The sequence below is a fragment of the Trifolium pratense genome, linkage group LG6 (assembly GCF_020283565.1).
Source record: "Trifolium pratense cultivar HEN17-A07 linkage group LG6, ARS_RC_1.1, whole genome shotgun sequence".
Classification (NCBI taxonomy): domain Eukaryota; kingdom Viridiplantae; phylum Streptophyta; class Magnoliopsida; order Fabales; family Fabaceae; genus Trifolium; species Trifolium pratense.
Window position 1 is genome coordinate 7,464,591 of NC_060064.1, and position 23,119 is coordinate 7,487,709.

Consider the following 23,119-nt stretch of genomic DNA (forward strand, 5'->3'; position numbering starts at 1 on the left):
TGTTGTGTCACCAAACACTGGATTGAGACAGGATATGATATAGTTATCCTATCCTGTCTCTTATCCTGTGCACCAAACCGGCCCTTAAATAAGTGGTTAGAAGTTTGATTTTTGACTTCTGCATATGACAAAAATTTGATTGAGAGTGGAGAAATCATTTTGTATTTCTCACAGATTTCTCGACAAAGATTAATTATCGCTATCGACACTAAAAACTTCATACTTATAGTTATATCAACGATAACAAGTTGTGTTTGTAAAAACACGATTCATGTTTCTCTGTTTTGTCGTGTATATAACACAATCAAGGAAAATGAGAAATCAGATTAAATACCACCATTACCAAACGTATCATCTGTCAACATTTTCTTTTTGATAAAACTGAATATCATTTGTTATTGGATGTGTCACGTCACTTGTAAAATGAATCTCCCTACAGAATAACAAACCCATATAATTGGAGATACTACAAATATAAATTTTACTCGATTATTCGAAAGAAACGCATTATATTAACTAACATTTTTTGTATTAAATTTTTATATATATAAAATGCTATAGTAGATTTTTTTTTTGTAAAAAATTAAAATGCTAAGGTATTGTTGGTAATTTTTGGATGTGGGAAACATGACAAATGAGAAAGTTTTTTTAGTGGATTGGATTGGCCTGTTAGTTTTTGTGGGATGAATAATTGAAGGATTAAGATTAAGTGTTGTAGTGAATATACGCACGCTGTTTTCAATCTTGGCTGTCAATACGAGATCAAATGATTAAAATTAAAAATTGTGTCTTTTTAGTTAAAATCATGTCAGCCGTTGATGTGTGATCAAATGACAGATATTGATTTAAAGTTGTGTCAAAAAATAAATATTCAAAATAACGTACATTTTGAAAACAAAAACATTCACAATGATATGAATGGAGAAAATGACTAGCACTAGGCGGTGATCCTCAATTAGGCACTAAAGTGGGAAAGTGGGGATGACCATTACTCATAATTAAGAGAAGTCATATGGTTCATATTCCTCCACTTTTAAGTTTTAAGACGATTGATCAGGTCTACAACAAACTCAACATCATCATCTCATTATTAAACAGGGTCAATGATTGTTATGAATATTTCTTTGAAAATATATTTAGAATATCGAACTCAATTTCATGATAACTCAAATTCAAGATCTAATATTTATCTTGATTCACATACATACATATATCCAATGGCTGAGCTAGAAGAATATATAGGGGAGGGCCATAAATGTATTATTAGTCACTTGCGGTATAGTGATTTGTTCATCTTAATTTTACTCCCAAGACTATAGTTCAACTCTTGCATATTGTTTTTATAGTAATTTTTGTTTAAGCACGCAAGAATCGAACTCCTGCCATTAACAAGGCAAGGCATGGCCCTGCCCAGCACATAAATGGCTCCGCCCCAGCATATATATCACATATGCAGGTCTCGTTATAGATAATTTTAAGAATATTTTATATTTCGTGATAAGCAGCATTAGTCTAAGAATTAAAATAGCAAACCGACGTCATAATATGATTTTATAGTTGTATGCGTAAAAAAATTGAAGTTGATGTATAGCAATTTAATACTAGTAGTAGTATTGTCAAGATAGTAGCAATTTAATGTTTATATTTTAAGGATCATATTAATTAGTAGTATCTTTAGGGTACTAGTTAAACAAACATTTGCCTTGTCAAGTCTCAACAACAGTTTAAAAATAAAATAAAATATAGTACAAGTTGTCATGTTCAATCTCATATATTTTAGCAGACCAAATACACCATAAATATCCATACTATTACCACTTCAAACTCTAATTCTCCTCCTCTATAAACCTACATATCTTATGGACTAGGTCAGGTATGCCTTAACTAACTTTAAATATCTCTCATCTTTGGCGCCTACTGAATTGATCATCGAAGTATGTACATATATCACCTACTCTTTCACAACGGTGTTCAACCACCAACGATCCTAATCAATGACCCATTATAGCCAATATTCCAGATCTTAGGACCAAAGAGGATCAGTTTGCATATTGGATTTGGTCTTTTTTACGCATTTGATCATTTGTTAAACATGCCAAAAAAGAAAATCAAAGACAAAATTAATGTTAGAAAAATAACTTTTTACAATTTTAATGTATTGAATGCATAATTTTTAAGATAAAATTTTCTTAGTAATATGATTAGGGTCATGCTAAACAGTGTCCTCGATGAACTTGTTAAACATACCAAAAAAGGAAAGTAAAAATAAAGTTAATACTAGAAAGATTTTTTTTTATGTTTTTAATGTATTAAATACACATATTTCAAGATAAAACTTTCATATTAGTATGCTTAATTAGTGCCCTAGAGACACCGTTTAACATTTTCCATATATTTAACTAGTGTCGCGTCCCGGTGTACCGTTTAACATTCCCTTATTTGAAAGCTAGTACTTTATTCACTTTTTTTTTTATAAATGATTATGTCATGATTGTGTGTTTCTGACGTATTTGGTATAAGATGAAATTGAAGAGGAGTACCTAATTATGCCAAAGAGAGACAAAAACAATTGTACAAAATCAAAAGTTAAGAGCAATGCTTGAGCAACAAGAAACAGCTAATTGTCGGAAACTACCACTCTCTATCTCTCCAAAGTCAACTTTTATGCTCTTATATTTGTAATGTAGCTGCTATATGATACTGTATCTATATATTTACTTCAAGCCGGCATTCTCTTCAATTCATTTACAACTCATTCATATACATATACCAATCAAGAGAAGAAGAGAAAGATACTATATAAGTTTCAACAATTTTTAACTATTTGAATATCAATTGGTCACTGTTTAGCTATGGATAAGAGAATGGAAGAAGGCTTAAATATACCATTGGATGATGAGGCTAAAGATGAGGTCTTGAAGAAGAAGCAAGAAACAATCAATAATAATGTAGATTCTAATATTGTGCACAAAATAGCTGAAGAGGATGATGAGAAGGCTGCATTGGTTAAGCCAAAGACAAAGAGGGTTGCTACACTTGATGCATTTAGAGGCCTCACCATAGTGGTTAGTTAGTAACCTTTTTTATTTTATTAATTAAAGACTCATATAGCAAGAAAAATACAGTGGCTATTTTTAATCAGTGTAGTTTATATTTTATATATATGTAGATTATGATATTGGTTGACAAAGTTGGTGGAGTTTATCCACGCATTGACCATGCCCCTTGGGATGGATGTACTTTGGCAGATTTTGTTATGCCTTTCTTTCTCTTCATTGTTGGTGTTGCCATAGCCCTTGCATTGAAGGTACGTTTTCCATCTCTGTCTCTTACTCTCTTTCCATTTGATCTTGTCTATTTTTGCCTCTAAAACTTAGTTATTTAATATACTATTCCGTGTCCGTACCCGTAAGCATAGCTCAGTTGGTACTTGGTAGGACATTGTGTTATATATGCAAGAGTTTGGAGTTCTGACTCGGGATTCCCGACTTATTCATTTCAAAAGATGAAATTTTAGCCACTATATTACTTAACAAAAAAATATATATACTCTTCCCTGTCTCAATTAAATCAGTATCATCTATGTCCTTCAATTCATGATTAAACTTTGATTGTAAATTTGTAATAATGCAGAAAATACACAAGATAAAATATGCTGTGAAGAAGATAATGCTTAGGACATTGAAGCTTCTCTTTTGGGGTATACTATTGCAAGGTATATATATAAACAAAAATCCTCAAACTCACACTATATACATTTATTTTAAATATGCATCACTATTTTGGAACAGAAAAGTACTAGATAGATATCAATGCAGTGATTATGTAACATATATATACTACAGGTGGATATTCTCATGCACTTGATGAACAGGTCTCATATGGAGTCAACATGAAATTTATTAGATGGTGTGGCATTCTCCAGGTATAAATCAAACTAATTAAATTGGTTAAATTGCATTTTTGGCCCCCTAACTTTCAAAAATTTGCAATTTTGACCACTTAACTTTCAAAATAGCATTTTTGGCCTCCTAATTTTGGCCCCCTTTGCAAAAGGATGAGGATGAGCCCCCACTGATTTTGATCAAGTCAAATGCATATGTGGCAAGTGACTCCATTGTCATGTCAACATGGCTTGCCTCACATGGTGGCGTGAGATGTGAGTCATTGTCCACTTGGCAAGATATGCTGATGTGGCATGCGTGTCACTTGTCCACTTGGCAAGTCATTGTCCAAAATCGGAAGTTTATGAAAGCTAGGGGTCAAAAGTACTATTTTGAAAGTTAAGAGGTCAAAATCGCAAGTTTGTAAAAGTTGGGGGCAAAATGTAGTTTAGCTAATTAAATATTATGCAAGGCCTAATGCAAAATAATAATCACATTCCAACACAATTTTGAATAATTAAACCATGTTTTTGAAATTTGTGTGTGCAGAGAATAGCTCTTGTATATTGTGTTGTAGCTCTAATAGAGACATTTACAACCAAGCTTAGACCCACTACACTCAGTCCTGGACGCTTAGCAATTTTCACAGCCTATAAATGGCAATGGTAACTATTACACACCCATCATAAATGGCAATGGAAATTGTCACCTTGCTTTGATTAACACATGTTTTATGTAGGTTTGGAGGTTTTGTGGCGTTTCTCGTTTACATGATCACAACTTTCACACTCTATGTTCCAGATTGGAGTTTCGTAGATCATGCTAACGGTGACGAACCAAAGAGATACACAGTACATTATTCACTATCTCTGTCTATCTAATGTCTAAATTGTTTGTTACTTGAAGCTTTCATTTTTCAAATTCTGTTCTTCATTCCTTTTTGTTGGATATTCCGCCTTCATTGCGGTCCGCCCCCATCCGCCTAATTGCGGCATTTGAGTTGCCTTCATTGCAGCCTCCAACACCTTCATTGTGTTGGGTGTGAAGGGGTGGATTTAGTCCCACATTGCTAAGAGATATGGCCTGTGTAGCGTTTATATAGCTTTGGCAACCCTCACCTTACAAGCCGGTTTTGTAGGGATGAGTTAGGCCCAATATAAAATCTGACACTTTTATTAGGTGATCTGTGGAATGAGAGGACACATAGGCCCTGCATGTAATGCTGTTGGATATGTTGATAGACAAGTTTGGGGTGTTAACCATTTTTATTCACATCCTGTTTGGAGACACTTGAAGGTAATTAGTACTCACCTGTACTTAAAATGTTTCTTAATACATTATTTTAGGCTAACATTATGGTAATGTTTCCTTCTAACAATAATTCATATGTTTTCCACAAGGCTCAAGAGATTAACCTCCGGCTCTCTGCAGTTGTGCGCAGAGGATATCCGGTTTACCCCAGAAAAATAATAATCCGGTATGTTCTTTTTGTAGGAATGCACATTCAGTTCTCCAGGTGAAGGTCCACTTCGCGAAGATGCTCCAAGTTGGTGTTATGCTCCCTTTGAACCCGAAGGCTTGTTAAGGTTTTCCTTCCTGTTTTTTTTCCTGCTTACCTATTGTTAATTTGGTACTAGAACATGTATCAGAATATTCGAATTTCATATAAAAAATAAAATTCTTCTTATGAGAACTTTATCAAAAAACATATGCAGAGTTAATATGAACAATGATAGCAATATGTGAAAAGCTGGATATGTATGGTTATCTAATTATTGAGTAGCCTAACCTCTATTTCTTAATCACTAGTTCCATATCAGCAATCCTCTCTGGCACCATCGGCATCCATTACGGGCATGTCCTGATTCATTACAAGGTTACAAAATCATACACTATGTTATATTATACACATGCACAAAACAAACATTCAACAAATTGAATCTTATTATTGAATTTTATTAGTGAAAGGACTAAAACAAAATGAATTTTTGGCAGGGTCATTTAGATAGGCTCAAACAATGGGTCTCAATGGGGTTTGTGTTACTCACACTAGCCATTATCCTTCACTTTACAAATGGTAAGCTAGAGTGAAAATCACTTCTCAAACTCCATCCTAGAAAACATACAATTATTATTTTTATTTTTTTTGCTTTCACCACAAGTATCCGGTCCACTGGACCGCCTAATCTGGTTCGAGGGTCAGTTATGGCATCATCCCGATCGCAGTTGCGGGGGATCGAGCTGTGATCCTCGCTACCAAGTCCAGCACCTATCACCACTGAACCAACTAACGATCGATAGAAAACATATAATTTTAGTTCAAGATATATCTTGACAAAAAATTTATGGAATATTATTGCAGCTATACCAATTAACAAGCAACTCTATAGCATTAGCTATGTTTGTTTCACAGCTGGAGTAGCTGGACTTGTCTTCTCTGGTCTCTACATATTGGTAATACACTACATATTGGTTTTCAAGTATAAAACTTAATTCAATTGTTCCATTTTTTTACACTTTGTGGTTATTCTTTAATACTCTTGAGTCTTGATGATGAAACAGATAGATGTTTGGGGGTTCCGGACGCCATTCTTGTTCTTGGAATGGATAGGAATGAATTCTATGTTAGTGTTTGTGATGGCAGCTCAAGGCATTTTTGCAGCATTTCTGAATGGCTGGTATTATGAAAATCCAAATAACTCACTAGTAAGAAGCAATCTTTTTCTTTTTTATTATTTCCATGGTATATAGTTTGTCTTAATCATCATCATCATAATTTTGAAGTGTATAATAACTTTCTAACATATGTTTATCTTTTTTAACATGAAAATATAAATCAGGGACATTGGATTAAGAAGCATGTTTTTGTCAATGTTTGGAACTCAGAGAGAGTGGGAACACTCTTATATGTCATCTTTGCAGAAATTACCTTTTGGGGAATTGTTGCTGGAGTGTTGCACAAGTTAAAAATATACTGGAAACTGTAAGAGAATATGAGAGTGAAGTTATTTGGCATTGAACAAATTGATATAGGAAAAGATCATAATTGACCACAATTGGAAATTTAATAAGTTGCATCCTGTTCTTTAAATTACCCTGGTCTCAAAATATAGCAGCGAAGAGATACTTCTCACTCAATAGAAGAGTTAGTTACCTTGGTCATTGTAGGATTTATCCGTCTCATTAGCACAAATTCTTATAATTTAATAGGTCCTTTCCGAATATGAATCATACTCGAGATAACATCGACTTCCACCTTAGTAGATATTTTTACTTCTTCAATATGTTATTTAATTTTTTTTTCATTTGATTATACATGGGAACATTAGCAAGGAACTAATATCATCAACCTTTACATTATTTTCTTAAACTTTAGTCTTTTGTAGGGAATACTTAAGTTTCAATAACAATATATTTTGACTTCATTATATTTTGTTTAAATTTTTATTTTAAATATATACAGTATATGGCGTTCTACAAAATCCATGCGTAAAAAATTAAATGACTTAATTGTTGCAAATGAACTTAAATACCTTTGAATGCACTTAACCTTTCCCCACACACACATAGATCATGATATGTGACTCTGTTCCATATATATTGCTAGCAAAACTATAAACCATAATAATAGGCCAACAAAACCTTGCCTCTTACCGAGTCAGACCAAATGCAACATGCGTTTAAGGTATATATATATATATATATATATATATATATATATATATATATATATATATATATATATATATATATATATATATATATATATATATATATATATATATATATGAGTCAGGATCCGTTGACACCAACTAGTTTGACACCAAATGTTACACCTCTCAATAACGTTTTAACCGATATAAATTTTATAAAATCCACCGTTGGATTGAAAGTTTACATCATATAGATCATTTGTGTAAAATTTCAAATAAATCCAAAATCATTTGATATGTTATTGAGATACATCAAAATTAACGGTTTTTGTATTTTTTTAAATGCCGTTAATCTTTATGTGTCTCAATAGCATATCAAATGATTTTGGATTTGTCTGAAATTTTACACAAATGATCTATATGATGTAAACTTTCAATCCAACGGTGGATTTTATAAAATTTATATCGGTTAAAACGTTATAGAGAGGTGTAACATTTGGTGTCAAACTAGTTGGTGTCAACGGATCCTGACTCTATATATATATATATATATCATATTAGTAATGATTTTTTTTTTACTAAAAATGATATTCATTCATTCAAATTGATATAATACATCGAATAATACGATTCAAAATCGCAAAAAACTGAAAAATATGAATCTGCTAACAAACTCACAACATTCACGTTAATAGCATATAACAGCCAAATGTCTACAAGTGTCACTTAATTGTTGTTCCTTTCCTGCTTATTTAAATAAGTAATTTTCACAAATATTTAGTGTTTTTTTTCTTCGGATTTCGCCGTCTTAGTGCGACGTCGTCGTCTTGTTGTGGCGTTAGTTTGTTGTCCCGTCTTGGTACGGTGTTTGTTCGATTCAGATTGACAGATTAAATACGACTTGATGCATATTCAACAATCAACGACAGGGTGATTTTGGGTCAAAAACTAACCCTAAACCACCCCTCCTTGGTGGATGAACAAAAGAAACTAAGTTTAGGGGGAGGGAGGCGGCGGGTGAAGAAAAAGAAAAAATCATAATAATGATGAGTCATGGAGATATTGTAGAAAAAAATAGTTATTATTAAAAAGGTAAACAAATTAATTTTAATTAACTTTTAAAATAAAATAAAACTCCAAAAATAACAACAGCAATTGATTGTTTTTATAATGTAACAAATTTCATTACACTTTTTCATTCAACAACACCATTCTTTTAATCTTTCTTCCCTTCTTTTTTTTTTTTTTTGTTAATTTGTGCAAATTCTCTAAATAATTTGACCATTTAGAGTCAATCTATCACCTCTTCATCTATACCTTGTTAGCACAAATTGTACCTTTTTTCTTTGTTGTGGAACGGGGCTTGGCTTCTCTAGATCAATATATGAACTTTCATCCACATCAAATGCAAGTATAAGAATAGGATGGTGTGTCATTGCGAGGGCATTCAGACTTGTGTAAGGAATTTGTTATCTTTTAGGAGCTATAGAGCTCTGGTTAGTAGTCTTTGACTCTAGTTTAGCTCTGAGATCATCTTTATCGTTTTACGATACACATATTTCACAGGTTCAATATCAATATCAATATAGTCATTCATAATCAGGATTCCCGGCTCAATTATTTAGCTTTAGCTTTGTAAAATGGAAATATATAATAACCCTTTAAAGAAACACATTAATATAGAGAAGCATATGTGTGAATATATATATGGCAAGGATAAGAATAAAGGTTATGTCATGTGAGCTTAACTTAGTTGGCAGGATATTGCATTATATATGTAGGACTCGAGGTTTGAATCTTAGTTATCCTACTTATCCATCTCATGGGTAAAAATTTTAACCACTAAACTACTTGACCAATGAATAAAAGTCGTAATCAATGTGGAAGAACAGCGATAGCATACACTACATCATGTTACTAACATTCAAGCTATATACCTACACTACTACACATGGAATATTTTTGTAAACTCTATTGATTTTAGATATGAATTTTGTGTTAAACTCAAGTTAAATTTTTTGAAATCATAAGATAAAATGAGTTTATACGATTTAATTTTTTTTGTAAAATCACTTAAATTTACATATTTTCACCTATTTGAACTATTTAAATTGTCTTTTTATCACTTCAAAAGCTCAATTATCATTTAAAAGGGCTCAAATTTTTTTAGTAATAAATACATGAAATAGATTAGAGGAGTAATATAACAAGGGTTTCGTAAATGTCAAATTTATAATCACTTTGTATTTGAATTATATATAATATTTATTCTCACATGACATGCATGACTCGAAGAGTCTTTTTTTTTTTTTTGATAAAATGCTCAAAGAGTCATATTTAATACATGAAAAAGTGAAATGAGATAGATTTATTTCTTACAAGATATATTTATTTGTATATAGTTGTTGGTGTTATTTGTTATTGAAATGCATGACTATAATCATATTTAATTCATGAAATAAGAGAATCAATTGAGTGTGGATTATCTAATCAGTTATATTTAAAATTCGAATTGTTTCGTTTGTGCACTCATGTGGCATTGTTGAATTTGTGGTATTTAGGTGAAAGAATAGGAGAAAACAATAACATAAATATTATTACTAATGATCTAAAATAATATATTTACATAATAAAATTGTATGATACTGTCTTGATATTTATAACGAAATGAATATATTTAAATCTAAACTAAATCCCTTAATTATAGGGCATAGAAACAAACCTAATATTTTCTAGGAAAATGCTAAACAGTGCTCCCGGTGCATTGTTTAAGAAACCAAATATAGTAATATCACATTGAAGTTTGTGCGGTCAACGCCTCGAAAGTGTAAACAGTGTTATTTTTAATTTTAAAATTTCCTTTTTTGGTTTCCTTAACCAGTGCCCCGGGGGCACCGGTTAGCATGACCCTATTTTCTATTCTAAGAGACATAACTCGAACAAGCATTTAGATTATAAGTTTATGGTTCGACTTTTGATATATTTTGACTTTATAATTAATAAGATAGAATCACGCGTACACGCATGAGGGGAATACGGAACCAACTCCGATGTGGCTTGGTTCTTTTCAATGTAATTCTTTGAGTCGTTTTGTGTCTACCGTCTCAACCTCAGTTAAGTTTATGTTTCGATTTCACCTAGATAAAATGAGTTGACATAAAAACATGATCCTGACAACCATGGTGAAAAGTGAATACCTTGAGATATTTATTTCAGGCATTTTCATCTTCGGCGGTAATCATACATTTTGTGTCATGTCAATCGAATTTACTCTGACTAAGTAAGAATGACATTAACTATCTCATATCATCTTCGGTAGAGTTGTCAAAGAGATCGGGTCGGCCCGGGGGGCGGGACATATAAAGGGGGCCTGGCCCAGTCCGGTCATTAAACTTCATGGTCCGACCCATCTAGCCTGACCTGATAAGCAAAGGGCTACATGGCCCGACAATTTAGAGGTCCTGTTTAAATATTAAGAATAGACTCTCAATAAAAAAAAACACAAAATTCTCTATTTAAATTATTATAAATAACATAAAAAAAATATATCAAAAGTAATTATCATAATAAATAACATCTTATAAAATACATTTCGAGATGATATTATTAATTTATTATCAACTTTCTAGTAATATTACTTCTTTTCTTACAATCAATTACAAGTTACTTATAAAATTAAGAATGCGACTATTAAACTAATTATTATGTGTTTTATTTTCTTTTAATTTTAAAATATTTTTAATAGTAATAAAGTCAATAATTTTTTTTATACATATATAAGCATTTGAATAGACCAATATAAAAAATTGGAGTACCTAAATATTTAAGGTCCTGCGTTGTGACACACTTTGCACACCCACTTGGCCCTACCTACTATTTATCATTTGTATATGTCCCTAAATTATATTATTCGTGTGTATGCAAGGGCTCCTCTAATTTTAGCTCTTAAATTGGTTAATAGAAAATACACACTAGAATTCCGTAATTTTGAAAATTCTTTCTATTTTTTAATCCAAAAAAATAAATTGATTTCCCTAACAAAATTAAATTACATTTCCACGTTATAAATTTATAATTCTCTATCCAAACACACTTGTCCAACGATGACCAAATTACTACTAGTATTCAGCAGTTCTTTTATGACAACCTTACAAAAATCTAAACATAAGAATCAAAAAGCACAAGAATCTTTATCATTATGAAAATATGGTCAAAACATAAGATAATTAGGGGAATCTTTAATGTGTCCAAGAGAGTACAAAATAATTATACGTACTCAAAATTTTGAACAACAAGAAGAAACAACAAAGGGTGGAACTAATTAACTTGCCAATACAAACACGTACTAATACTAATCTATAACAAATTAATAATACAATTATATGGTCCTTCATATGTCTCTTATGTTTGTAATGTAGTTGCTATATTTACAAATTGATTCTCTCCACATATTGACTTTAATGCCGGCCTTATTCTTCATTTAGAGCTCTTAATTTGTCACTTTAATACACACACATACATACACTAGTAGTATATATATGTTTGAACAATTTGTTGAATATATATCATTCACTATTTTAGCTATGGATGAAGCTAAGAGAATGGAAGAAGGTATCAATTTAGCATTGGATGATAATGCTAAAGATGACTTGTTGAAGAAGCAAGAAAGAACCAATACTAATGTAGATTCTAATATTAAGCAACAAATATCTGAAGAGGATGATCAACAGCTTACATTGGTTAAGCAAAAGTCAAAGAGGGTTGCAACACTTGATGCTTTTAGGGGCCTCACCATTGTGGTAATTAATTTGTTACTATATTCCAATTCCAAACTTTTTTAATGTGTAAAAGTGAAAGTTTATTTTGTTTCAAAATATATACTAACATTTACATCTTAGACATGTTCAATCATATCTTACTAAAATAACATACAAATATCAGTAAGACTCATCTCAACTGGTAAATATCGATATTGTTATGTTTGACACTTTTATCTGGATTCAAACATGAAACTTCATAGTATGTGAATTTCTAGTGGTGATTGACACTTCGACTACAGATAAAAAAAATACTTAACAAATACATGTACGACGACATATGAGTAGGCATGTGTGTAAAATTATTTTGAAGTAAGGATTAGTCATTGAAATTACTTAGAAGTAAGTCTAAAATATTTTTTTGGCTATGTTTGTGTGTAGTTGATGATATTAGTGGATGATGCTGGTGGAGTTTATCCACGCATTGATCACTCTCCATGGAATGGATGTACTTTGGCAGATTTTGTTATGCCTTTCTTTCTTTTCATTGTTGGTGTTGCCATAGCCCTTGCACTAAAGGTAAGTAACTTCTCTTCCATTTGATTATATCTCTTTTTTTGTCTCTAGAATTTGAAACAATTTTTGTCTTTCAATTTTTATGTGCACTGTCACAGTTTCCTCTATGTTTTTTGATTCATGGATAAACTTTGATTGCAATAATGTAGAGAATCCCAAAGATAAAGTATGCTGTGAGGAAGATAATCCTTAGGACATTGAAGCTTCTCTTTTGGGGTATAATTTTGCAAGGTAATTAAGCAAACCTCTTCAAATTCACTATTTTTTACATTTTTAAAAAGTTTCATGTTTTACTAAAATATTGTCTACAATATTAAATCCACAAAATTGCATAATTTGATGAATAAATCTATGTGCGCGCACTGATAAGTTTGATTATTTATATATAACAAACTATATAGGCGGATACTCTCATGCTCCCGATGAACTCGTGTATGGAGTCGACATGAAAATTATTCGATGGTGTGGCATTCTTCAGGTGTGGTTTGATTTATTTATTTATTTTTAAGCGTCTACAAATAGTCTTGTTAACGTTATTTATGGGGGCCTAATGCAAAATAATCTCAATTATTGAATAACCAAGTTTATGAAATTTTGTGTGTAGAGAATAGCCCTTGTATACTGTGTTGTGGCTCTAATAGAGACATTTACAACCAAGCTTAGACCCACTACTTTGAGTCCTGGACGCATATCCATTTTCACTGCCTATAAATGGCAATGGTGAGAAAACACAACACACATTTAATTGAAATTTGTTTATGGAAATGATGAACTTGCTTTGATTAATGTTACATGTTTGACTTAGGTTTGGAGGTTTTGTGGCATTTCTCATTTACATGATCACAACTTTCTCCTTATATGTTCCTGATTGGAGTTTTGTAGTTAATGGCGACGAACCAAAGAGATACACGGTATATTCTCTCCCGTTATTATTTCTAGTATACCGAAGTGTTCACCTTTTGTGTTTATTTAATTCATTCTATTGTCTTCTTTCTGTTTATTAGGTGTTATGTGGAATGAGAGGACACTTAGGCCCGGCCTGTAATGCAGTTGGATATGTTGATAGACAAGTTTGGGGTGTGAACCATCTTTATTCTCAACCTGTTTGGAGACGCTTAAAGGTGAAAATTTTATAAATTCTTCTAAATAAAATGATAAATTACTCTATTGTTGTTCTAATATGTGGTATCATTTTTTTTAGGCATGTACATTTAGTTCTCCGAGCGAAGGTAAAATTCGCGACGATGCTCCAAGTTGGTGTCTTGCTCCATATGAACCAGAGGGCTTATTGAGGTATTTTGTCTTCAAAATTTGGCTTTTCTCTAATTATATATGTATTGAGTAAATTTTGAAATATATTAAAGAAGGATTTTTATTTTTTGCTAGTTCCATAGCAGCAATCCTCTCTGGCACCATTGGCATCCATTATGGGCATGTTTTGATTCATTTCAAGGTTTCAAAATCTTACCCTATGTTTTATTATACACACACACAAACATTACCAAATATATGTATTCTATAATTGCAATTTAGTGAAAAGGGCTTAAAACAAATAAATTTTAATATGACAGGGTCATGCAGAGAGGCTCAAACAATGGGTCTCAATGGGGTTTGTGTTGCTCATATTAGCCATTGTCCTTCATTTTACCGATGGTAAGTTAATGTCACAATTTGTCAAGACGGATTTGGATTCTGTACGGTCACAATCTTATGTGGTCGCTTGCTTAGTCAGCCATATCGTTGGATGTTGGATTAAGATCAGACGATTTTTATTACAATGTAAATTTTGACTATTTTAAAAAAATCTAAAATACCGATATTGATTGGTGGACCGTTTGATCGTAATCCAACGGACCTACATGACAGACTGGGTGACTGCCGGGAATTATGACTGCACGCAACCCATATCGCTCAAAATCCAGCCAAGAAAACATACCATTTGAGTTCAACATAATATCTTAACAAAATTTTCTCGCGACGCTGCAGCTATCCCAATTAACAAGCAACTCTACAGCATTAGCTATGTTTTTTTCACTGCTGGAGCAGCTGGAATTGTCTTCTCTGTCTTCTACATATTGGTAGGAGAAAGTGCAATATATAGTCATTCTAGTTGAAAAAATTCTCCTTGTTAGTAGTTATTGATTAACAATTTTTTCTTATTTAATGCTTGTTATAAATCAAACAGATAGATGTTTGGGGGTTCCGGACGCCATTCTTGTTCTTGGAATGGATAGGAATGAATGCAATGTTAGTGTTTGTGATGGCAGCTCAAGGCATTTTTGCAGCATTTGTAAATGGCTGGTATTATGAAGATCCAAGCAAGTCACTAGTAAGAAACAAAACAAACTTTTTATATTTTTCTTTTGTTTATCATAATTTTATAGTACTCCCTTCAATCTCATATATATATATATATATAAGTAAAGATTATTTTTTCAGGTTCATTGATTAACTGGTGTATTTGTTCTATAGTATGAATCAAAATATATCAATTATTCAATGCACCTGAAAATGAATTTTTGCTTATATATGATACCGTATATAATATGTATATAGCTTTGTACTAATATGTTTTCATTTTGGATATGAAAATATAAATTAGGTACATTGGATCCAGAAGCATGTGTTTGTTGATGTTTGGAATTCAGAGAGAGTGGGAACTCTTTTATATGTTATCTTTGCAGAAATTACATTTTGGGGAGTGGTAGCTGGCGTGTTGCACAAGTTAAAAATATATTGGAAATTATAATCCATAACTTTTGGCTTCATTAATATTCAACTTTGTAATTGGTTTCCTCTATGTTTATTGTTCTTCTTTAGAAATGGTCAATGTTAATATTGTTAGTAATATTCATTGTTCTCTACATTTAAATTGTCTTAATCACTTTCTCTACAACTTGTCAAAGAGGAATTAATTACTCCAAAATATGGTTCAAAAGGGAATTAAAATTAAAGAGCACATACTTATAACAATATACAACACCCACATTCTTCTATAGAATTTAGATTTCAACTCACGTTTGTTCAAGTATACTTTAAAGTTTCACATTGTTTATAAATCAAGATCAATAATAGTTCATATAAAATAATACAACACGCATAATATAATGTGGCGGCGTAGTTGAAATGGAACAAAACATTAGTCCTAAAAAGAAAGGCATAAACTACTCGATGCGGAGAGCATATGTGGAGAGAGTCCAACTCAAAACGGTAGTTCAATGGGAGAGTCTCATAGCTTAAGTACTATATTGATCACTTTATGTGGGACTCCTAACATTGTCATGCCTTTGATGGTAGCCATTTCCCTTCCTGCAGCTTCATGCACCACTCAATGAAAACACCAATCGTAGGACTTAAACACATGAGGAGAGTCCAATCCAAAAAATAGTTCATTAGGTAGACAAGTCTCATAATTTAAATATCACATTGAAAACTTTTTTTTTTGTCAAGTAGCTTAGTGGCTAGAAAATCCACCTTGAATTAGTGGAGTGTCCCGGGTTCGAACCCGGGCTCCTGCACATATAATGCGATATCCCTACCAACTGAGCTAAGCTCACGGGTACATCACATTGAAAACTTTAATATACTCGAGACTCCTAATATAAATGTTCATTAAACTCGGTTCTAGGGGTTTTCATTAAAATGTGTCTTTCCAAACTAAGTTTTCCTATTTACAAAACAAAGAAAGAAAAAAAATACCTTTGTCAAAAGATTGTTAATTTTTTTTCACCACCAGTTTAATCTGGTTCCGGAGTCGATTCTGACATTAAATGGTTTCAGCCTCCTTTCAATCACAGCTGCGAAGATCGAACCGTGGTCCTCCCTACCAAATTCAACGCCAATCACCATTACACCAACTAACTTAAATTTTATTCACTCTTAAAACGGGCACCTAGATGAAAAACGTCGTTAAGTTGTTCTATTTTTATACCACTATTAACGATTAATAAGGACAACGAGAAGGACGTGTTAAAAGGCAACAACGAATAATTATTATTATTATATAATTAAAATAAAAAAGTGAGAATAGATCAAATTGCATAATCTAAACTAATTTAATGTCAGCGGTATATACCAGATAAACACAACACACCAATATTATTATTATTTTTGGTATATAATATCATGAATGAATCTTGTCCTTCCCAGTGTCTTTGTAGCATATATAGTTGATGCTGACAAATGGGAATATTATTAGTAGTATATGAGATACGGCATAGCAAGTTAGCAACAAATAGAATTCTTTAATTTTCTTGATGTTAATGGTAAGAAAAAAAATATTTTCTTATACTGCATTCCTCCAAAAGTGTCATCTTAAATTTTCCACAAAACTTGAACAATTTATAATGATTGATATATTTTTATTTCCTCTAAAATATCTATCTTGTTGAATTAATTCCTCTAAAAATTTAATTTTAATCAGAACATTAGACTTAAGTGATTAATAAACTTCTTCTATGATGAATCATTTAAAAAAATTCAAGTTTGATTCTTAGTGGGAATAATTTTTTATCAGACTTCACGCCAAATCATAAAACTTTATATTATAAATTGCATATATTAATTAGGGTCATGCGAACTAGTGTCATTCTAGTTGCGCATATTAAGAATACAAAAAATTAATTTTTACATTGAAAAAATCATTTTTTTTTATGTTATATAAATATTATTTAATATATAAATTTTAATATAGTTCTACTATTTTAATTTCCTTAATTAGTACTACTCCCTCCATCCTTAATTATAAGAAAAAAAAATTATTTTTTAGATTCATTGAAAAATTGATGTATGTGGTCTACATTATAGTCCAGATACATAAGTGATTCAATGAATCTGAAAAATTGACTTTTGCTTATAATTAAGGATTGAGGAAGTACTATCCATAACGTTAACTAGTTTAGATCGTTGAACACGTGCCTACAAACTAATGGATGAGCGGAAATAACTAAAGTTAAGGTCTATGGATATGATGTAACATAAATGCCCCGAGTGATATTAATGTCATCTCATGTGGGGGACAACAATAACAACGATGAAGTCTACGTTAAACAAATCTAATTGATTAGATTAACGTGACAATGAAGCAACTTGGTGTAGTCAAGGTCGTATTTTAGGAAACCGCCTTGAATAAAAAATGAAGCAGCATACATAAGAAGCAACGAGTAGTTGTGTTGTGTGCAAGAAAAACACATAACTGATAAGTCATGGTACCAACTAACCAAATAAATGTCAACAGAGTGGCTTCAAAACTAAGGCACTTTCATTCATTACAAAATTAGTAGTATGTCATTGTCATATTTGCAAGCAGAGAAAAATATCTTGTGATGAATTTTGTAACAATTCCAATCCTTGTTTTTGTCCCAAAAAAAATCGTAGGAGCAGTGAGGAAATGGATTTCTCACAGTTACATCAGAGTGCTGTAATTGATCTAGGCCGTCTGATTGTTTATCGATGGTTGAGGTCGTTTTGCTATATAAAATTGTATTTTAAATTTGAATTGTCGATCTCAAATCAACGACCGTGATTAATTACAGCGTGAAACTGTACCATTATTTAACATGAATGCAATAGTAAGTGAATACTCCTACCACTTAATCATTAATATAACCACTTTACAATATTTCATTTCATACATAAAATGCTATGACCAACCCTCTTGCTCCTATCTTTTGTTACATTAACTTGCTAGTTGTAGTTGCTACATCCCTTAACTTTATACACATCAAATTATATTTACAAAAACTCTAAAAAATATTAGTGATCGACAAGATTAATATTTACACAATATATATATCACAATTATATCGATCTATCTAATTCAACCTAGGAACTATATAGTAACCATGTTATCTATATTGTACAAGGAGACATGTTCATCTAAAAGAACAATGCCACCAACCATTTATGGATCACTCCCAGCCCATCAACATTTTCCAAACTCCCTTCTCAATTTTGTTCCTTGGAAAAGATAACCCCTCGCCTTCGTCAAGCAAGACTCTATAAACTTCGCACTCGCGGTCTCCGATCACATGCCTTCCAACTTCAGCCTGTTGAAACAATGGTGAGTAAATACTAAATATGATCACACTCAATCTACTAAACTGTGTGAAGTAACATAGACCATATCGAATGAGTAAATACCGAAAAGATGCAAAGTCCAAGCATTTTGAGAGCAAGAGTGATATCATGAAAAACAAGAGGCCTTCCTTTGCCTGCCAATTCCACAGGGTTTGCAACCAGCAACTCTGTATCAGGACCCCTGCTCACAACAGCTACTTTGAGTGGACGGAGTAGTTCCGTCTTAAGACGTGACGACAAAGACTCCTTTTTGCTTGGATCAACTATCTTTTTTCCATCAATTTGCATGATGAACAAGTCAATCTCACATTTTCCTCTAGATTTCTTTGAAAATCTCCCATAAGATATCTGTTTACATGACAAATTTGGTTTAATTTAGCATACTAAATAAGACGAATAAGAAAATGCCATTAAGCCCTATGAAGCACTAACACAAACACCGGACACGACACTGCCGACACATGTTAACATTCATAATAATTTCAGAAAGTGAAATATTTGAGTGTAACCATGTGTGTAGGTGTTGGACACCAGAAACGTTTTTAATCTGAAGTGTTGGTACTACATATCAAGCATAAAAGGATTATTAAAAAATGTTTGATTATTTGAACTTCGAATTACTATACCTGAATATTGAAGTCCTTCAAAGTTCTCATGATGTCAAAAAGAAGACCTTTGTGATTTTGGCACATAATTTGGACAAGAGTGTGAGCTGGACTCAATGTATTGTCCATCACAATAGAAACTGAATCTGATGTGGAAGTCCCACTTTGCGAATCAAAGACATCTGTGATTGCATTTGGAAGAGATGAAGATGCTTGAGAAAAAACGGTAGTTTCTGAGCCAACTAATTCAATGTCAATTGTAGTGAAGATATCCTCCAAAATGGCTGTTAACTTATCAATCGTGCCATCCCTTCTCTTCTGTGTGTGTAGAAGTTCCCTGATTATATAAGATTATACAGTAGGTTAGTTAAGCACATTTCTTGAGCTAAGAAAAATTGATTTCACAAAACAAGATATATAACAAAACTTCATAAGAGTGATTATCCAATAGACAGTTTTAGTAAATACATAAAGAAAGAACTAACAATTATAAGGAACAAATTTACAACACAAGTCTCTTCCAACAATATACATGTATAGAAATCTAGAACCTTGTATCTGTGATGAAAAACAGATCCAACACTTTGCCGTCAGGTGTAGTAGAGACCTTCACTTTCTTTATGGTGAGCTCTAGCTCACAAAGAACTTCTGTGACATCTGTCTCAAAATGAAGATAATTTGTTAGTTTTTTGATCCGTCAAAAACAAGCTTAAGCAAGACAGTTCAATATTCCATGTAGAAAGGATGACAAAATTTAAGGAAAGAAGAATCTACAACAAAAAGATACATAATGAAGCTTTGGAATTGGAAAGTTTGAAAAACAATAAGTACATCATATCATCATGAAACCTCAAACCGCCATCTGCAAGATTGCAAGAGCAAATCAACATACATGTTCGAAATTTTGAATGCTTTTACCTACTCTTGGTCAAATTGATATTTTGAGACAATCAATTTTATCTATATGTTCACTAAATATGGTTTGATAGAAGTCAAAATCAATTCTAGTAAATTCAAAAGCTATATTTTCATTCCACAAGTCCTAACTCAACCGGCAAATGTCGAAATTGTTATATCAAACATCTTCACTCGGGACCTCACAGTCACAGTTGTGTGTGAGAGTTTCAGGTTTCAGTGGTGCTTACCACTTCGTCTAAGACCATTAAAAAGCCATATTTTCACCGAAAAAATCTATACTTTTACTAGATTTGAGTACAATTCCTCCCATTTGACCATTTCTTTGATACAAAACATGCTCACAATAGGAGAATATGAGCTTTCAAGTTTCAACAAACATTCACAACGATTTTGACAAAAGCTACGCTTGGAAGCTTCAATAAAATCACAGTGACGCCCTAATTTTGTCAATTTCTTACCATCAATTCAAACATGCACTGATCTTAAAACAAACACACATATATAAGAATTGAAATTCAAAAGAGAAAATTACCATGTAAAAGACCTTTACGATCATTGCAAGAAAACTTCAAAAGATAAACATCATGAGGCTTTGGAGGCTGCAAATCAGAACAATAATAAGAAATTCCAGAAGCAGAAGAACAAGTAGGACAAGCAGCAATTAATCTCTTCTTCAACAAATTCCACCTTGTTTTTTCTTTTCCCACCACCCAAAATACTATATAGCACCATTTTCCATCAGTTGAAACATCTTCATTCATTCAACCAAACAAAACAAAAACCAAATCATTCTCAAAACTTAAAAGAATCAAAAGACACAAACCCAGATGCTAAATTCATACAAACAACAAAAACAATAGAGAAAGATTGGATTTTGAATATGTATTACCTCCTCTAAGAATGGTGAGATGAAAAAAGAGAATGATCCGACATAAATCAGAACCTAGACCGGTTTTGTCGGGGCAGTTAACAGTTATGATTGTGGCTTCATCTTGTTTTTCTGGTTCTCTGATAATCACAACATCGTCTTGTAGTATACCCATAATAGCAACACTATTACTATTGTTGTTGTTATGGTTTTAATTAATCTAGTATTTTGAAAATTTAATTGAGTAATTAAACGCTAAACGATTTTTACTGTGTGCTAGTGGAGTAGTGTGAAATTGAGAAAGAAGAAAGAAAGGTGAAACTTGCGTTACGAAATGGACAACGGAGATAACGAGAGAAAAAAACGGAGTATTTGAAGACAGTTATGAGACTATAAATATTTTAGATTTTAGATGGAATTCTTTTATATCCAAAATAATTATACATAAATAAATAAAAGATAAATCGGTCCACAAATTTATGTTCAACTGATGTTGAAATTGTTAGGTCGAAGGTCATGATTGAGGTTTTGAACCTAGATCCCTCCATTTTGTATGTTTGAGTTTTCAAAGGGTTGTTATAAAGTCTTTTAACTATTAAATGTTTCGATTGTGATTCTTTTCCCTCTTATTTTCCATCGCTTAAACATGTGGTTCACATAATCACATCCAATTATAATTAGTTAATCTCTTATAAGTTCGCTAACAAATGCTAATCCTAAACCTTATTCTTTTTACTCTCTTTTTATTGCAGCTTTATATTAAAAAAGAATAAACCATCAATTTGGTCCCTAAACTATCAACATCTCGTTCTTAAACTATCAAAATATACTAAATAGTCCTTAAACTATTATTAATACATCAATTTAGTCCCTCAATTCTCTTAAAAACATGAGAGAAAAATGAAAATATAAGGACCAAATTGATGGATTATTAATAGTTTAGGGACCATTTGGTATATTTTTATAATTTGGGGACCAAATAGGAGAGAGATTAATAGTTCAGGGACCAAATTGAAGGTTTATTTTTTAAAGAAAAATACAAATTTGTTTAGAATGGGACATTTTTCTAAATTTATTGTTGAACTAATTTTTAGTGTTACTCAACTTTTTTTATTACACCTTTCAATATTTAAGTTTTTATTTTTTGATTACATATTAGGTTAATTACGGGTCGAAGTTCTAGTATAAAAAAAATTAAAATAAAAACTATATTTATAGATATCTATGAGAAGTGGTACTGTTACGCATATATTTTGAACTCTTTTTAAAATATTCATATCATTAGGCCTAAAAGTCAAAAATATTGAATACAAATAATATAAAAACATACTTCCTCACTCCTTAATTATAAGCAAAAGTCAACTTTTCAGATTTATTGAAAAACTAATGTATTTGACCAATATTATAAATCAAATACATTCATTATTGAATGAATCTGAAAAGTAGAATTTTGTTTATAAATCAGGATAGAGGGAGTATTGATTGTGAAAACGCATATTTTTAAAATTATTAATATAGTAGCATTGTGAGTGTGAGTGTGAGTGAGTGCGTTAAAATGACACTCCACTAAACTCTACATATTACTACCAAAGAACTAGGGAGGAAGGAATTTGTAAAGAAAAAAAAAACCAGGAAGGAAGGAAAGAACTACTCTGTTGCTTGTGGTTTTGGATTACCTTTGGTTTAATTTAATTTAATTAATTAATGTAAAAGTGGTAATTAGGTAACCATGGTTACTTATCGATACCTTTTTCCCGCACTAGAGGAGACAATAACATGT

The 23,119-nt window shown here is 31.7% G+C and overlaps 3 protein-coding genes across 3 annotated transcripts; 2 read left to right on the forward strand and 1 right to left on the reverse strand.

The window, feature by feature from the left end:
* The first annotated feature begins 2,980 nt into the window (after positions 1-2,980).
* LOC123890256 (heparan-alpha-glucosaminide N-acetyltransferase-like) lies at positions 2,981-7,046 on the forward strand. The gene is made up of 13 exons (XM_045939822.1): positions 2,981-3,065; positions 3,170-3,307; positions 3,634-3,715; positions 3,846-3,925; positions 4,434-4,543; positions 4,624-4,735; positions 5,064-5,180; positions 5,379-5,470; positions 5,694-5,760; positions 5,880-5,961; positions 6,247-6,338; positions 6,447-6,590; positions 6,725-7,046. Exons 2-13 carry the CDS (start codon positions 3,173-3,175, stop codon positions 6,869-6,871), a joined length of 1,260 nt encoding a protein of 419 aa, XP_045795778.1. The 5' UTR covers positions 2,981-3,065; positions 3,170-3,172; the 3' UTR covers positions 6,872-7,046.
* A 5,101-nt stretch (positions 7,047-12,147) lies between these two features.
* Positions 12,148-14,984, forward strand: LOC123891649 (heparan-alpha-glucosaminide N-acetyltransferase-like). The gene is made up of 11 exons (XM_045941564.1): positions 12,148-12,336; positions 12,736-12,873; positions 13,020-13,101; positions 13,272-13,348; positions 13,475-13,590; positions 13,676-13,781; positions 13,875-13,991; positions 14,072-14,163; positions 14,257-14,323; positions 14,442-14,523; positions 14,857-14,984. Exons 2-11 carry the CDS (start codon positions 12,739-12,741, stop codon positions 14,982-14,984), a joined length of 1,002 nt encoding a protein of 333 aa, XP_045797520.1. The 5' UTR covers positions 12,148-12,336; positions 12,736-12,738.
* A 3,457-nt stretch (positions 14,985-18,441) lies between these two features.
* LOC123891922 (ACT domain-containing protein ACR10-like) lies at positions 18,442-21,733 on the reverse strand. Its single transcript, XM_045941789.1, has 6 exons — positions 21,361-21,733; positions 21,004-21,222; positions 20,105-20,210; positions 19,575-19,890; positions 19,012-19,296; positions 18,442-18,917 (listed from the first exon to the last, which is right to left on the reverse strand). The coding sequence occupies exons 1-6, from the start codon at positions 21,512-21,514 to the stop codon at positions 18,780-18,782; spliced, it is 1,218 nt and encodes a 405-aa protein (XP_045797745.1). The 5' UTR covers positions 21,515-21,733; the 3' UTR covers positions 18,442-18,779.
* Between the last annotated feature and the right edge of the window lie 1,386 nt (positions 21,734-23,119).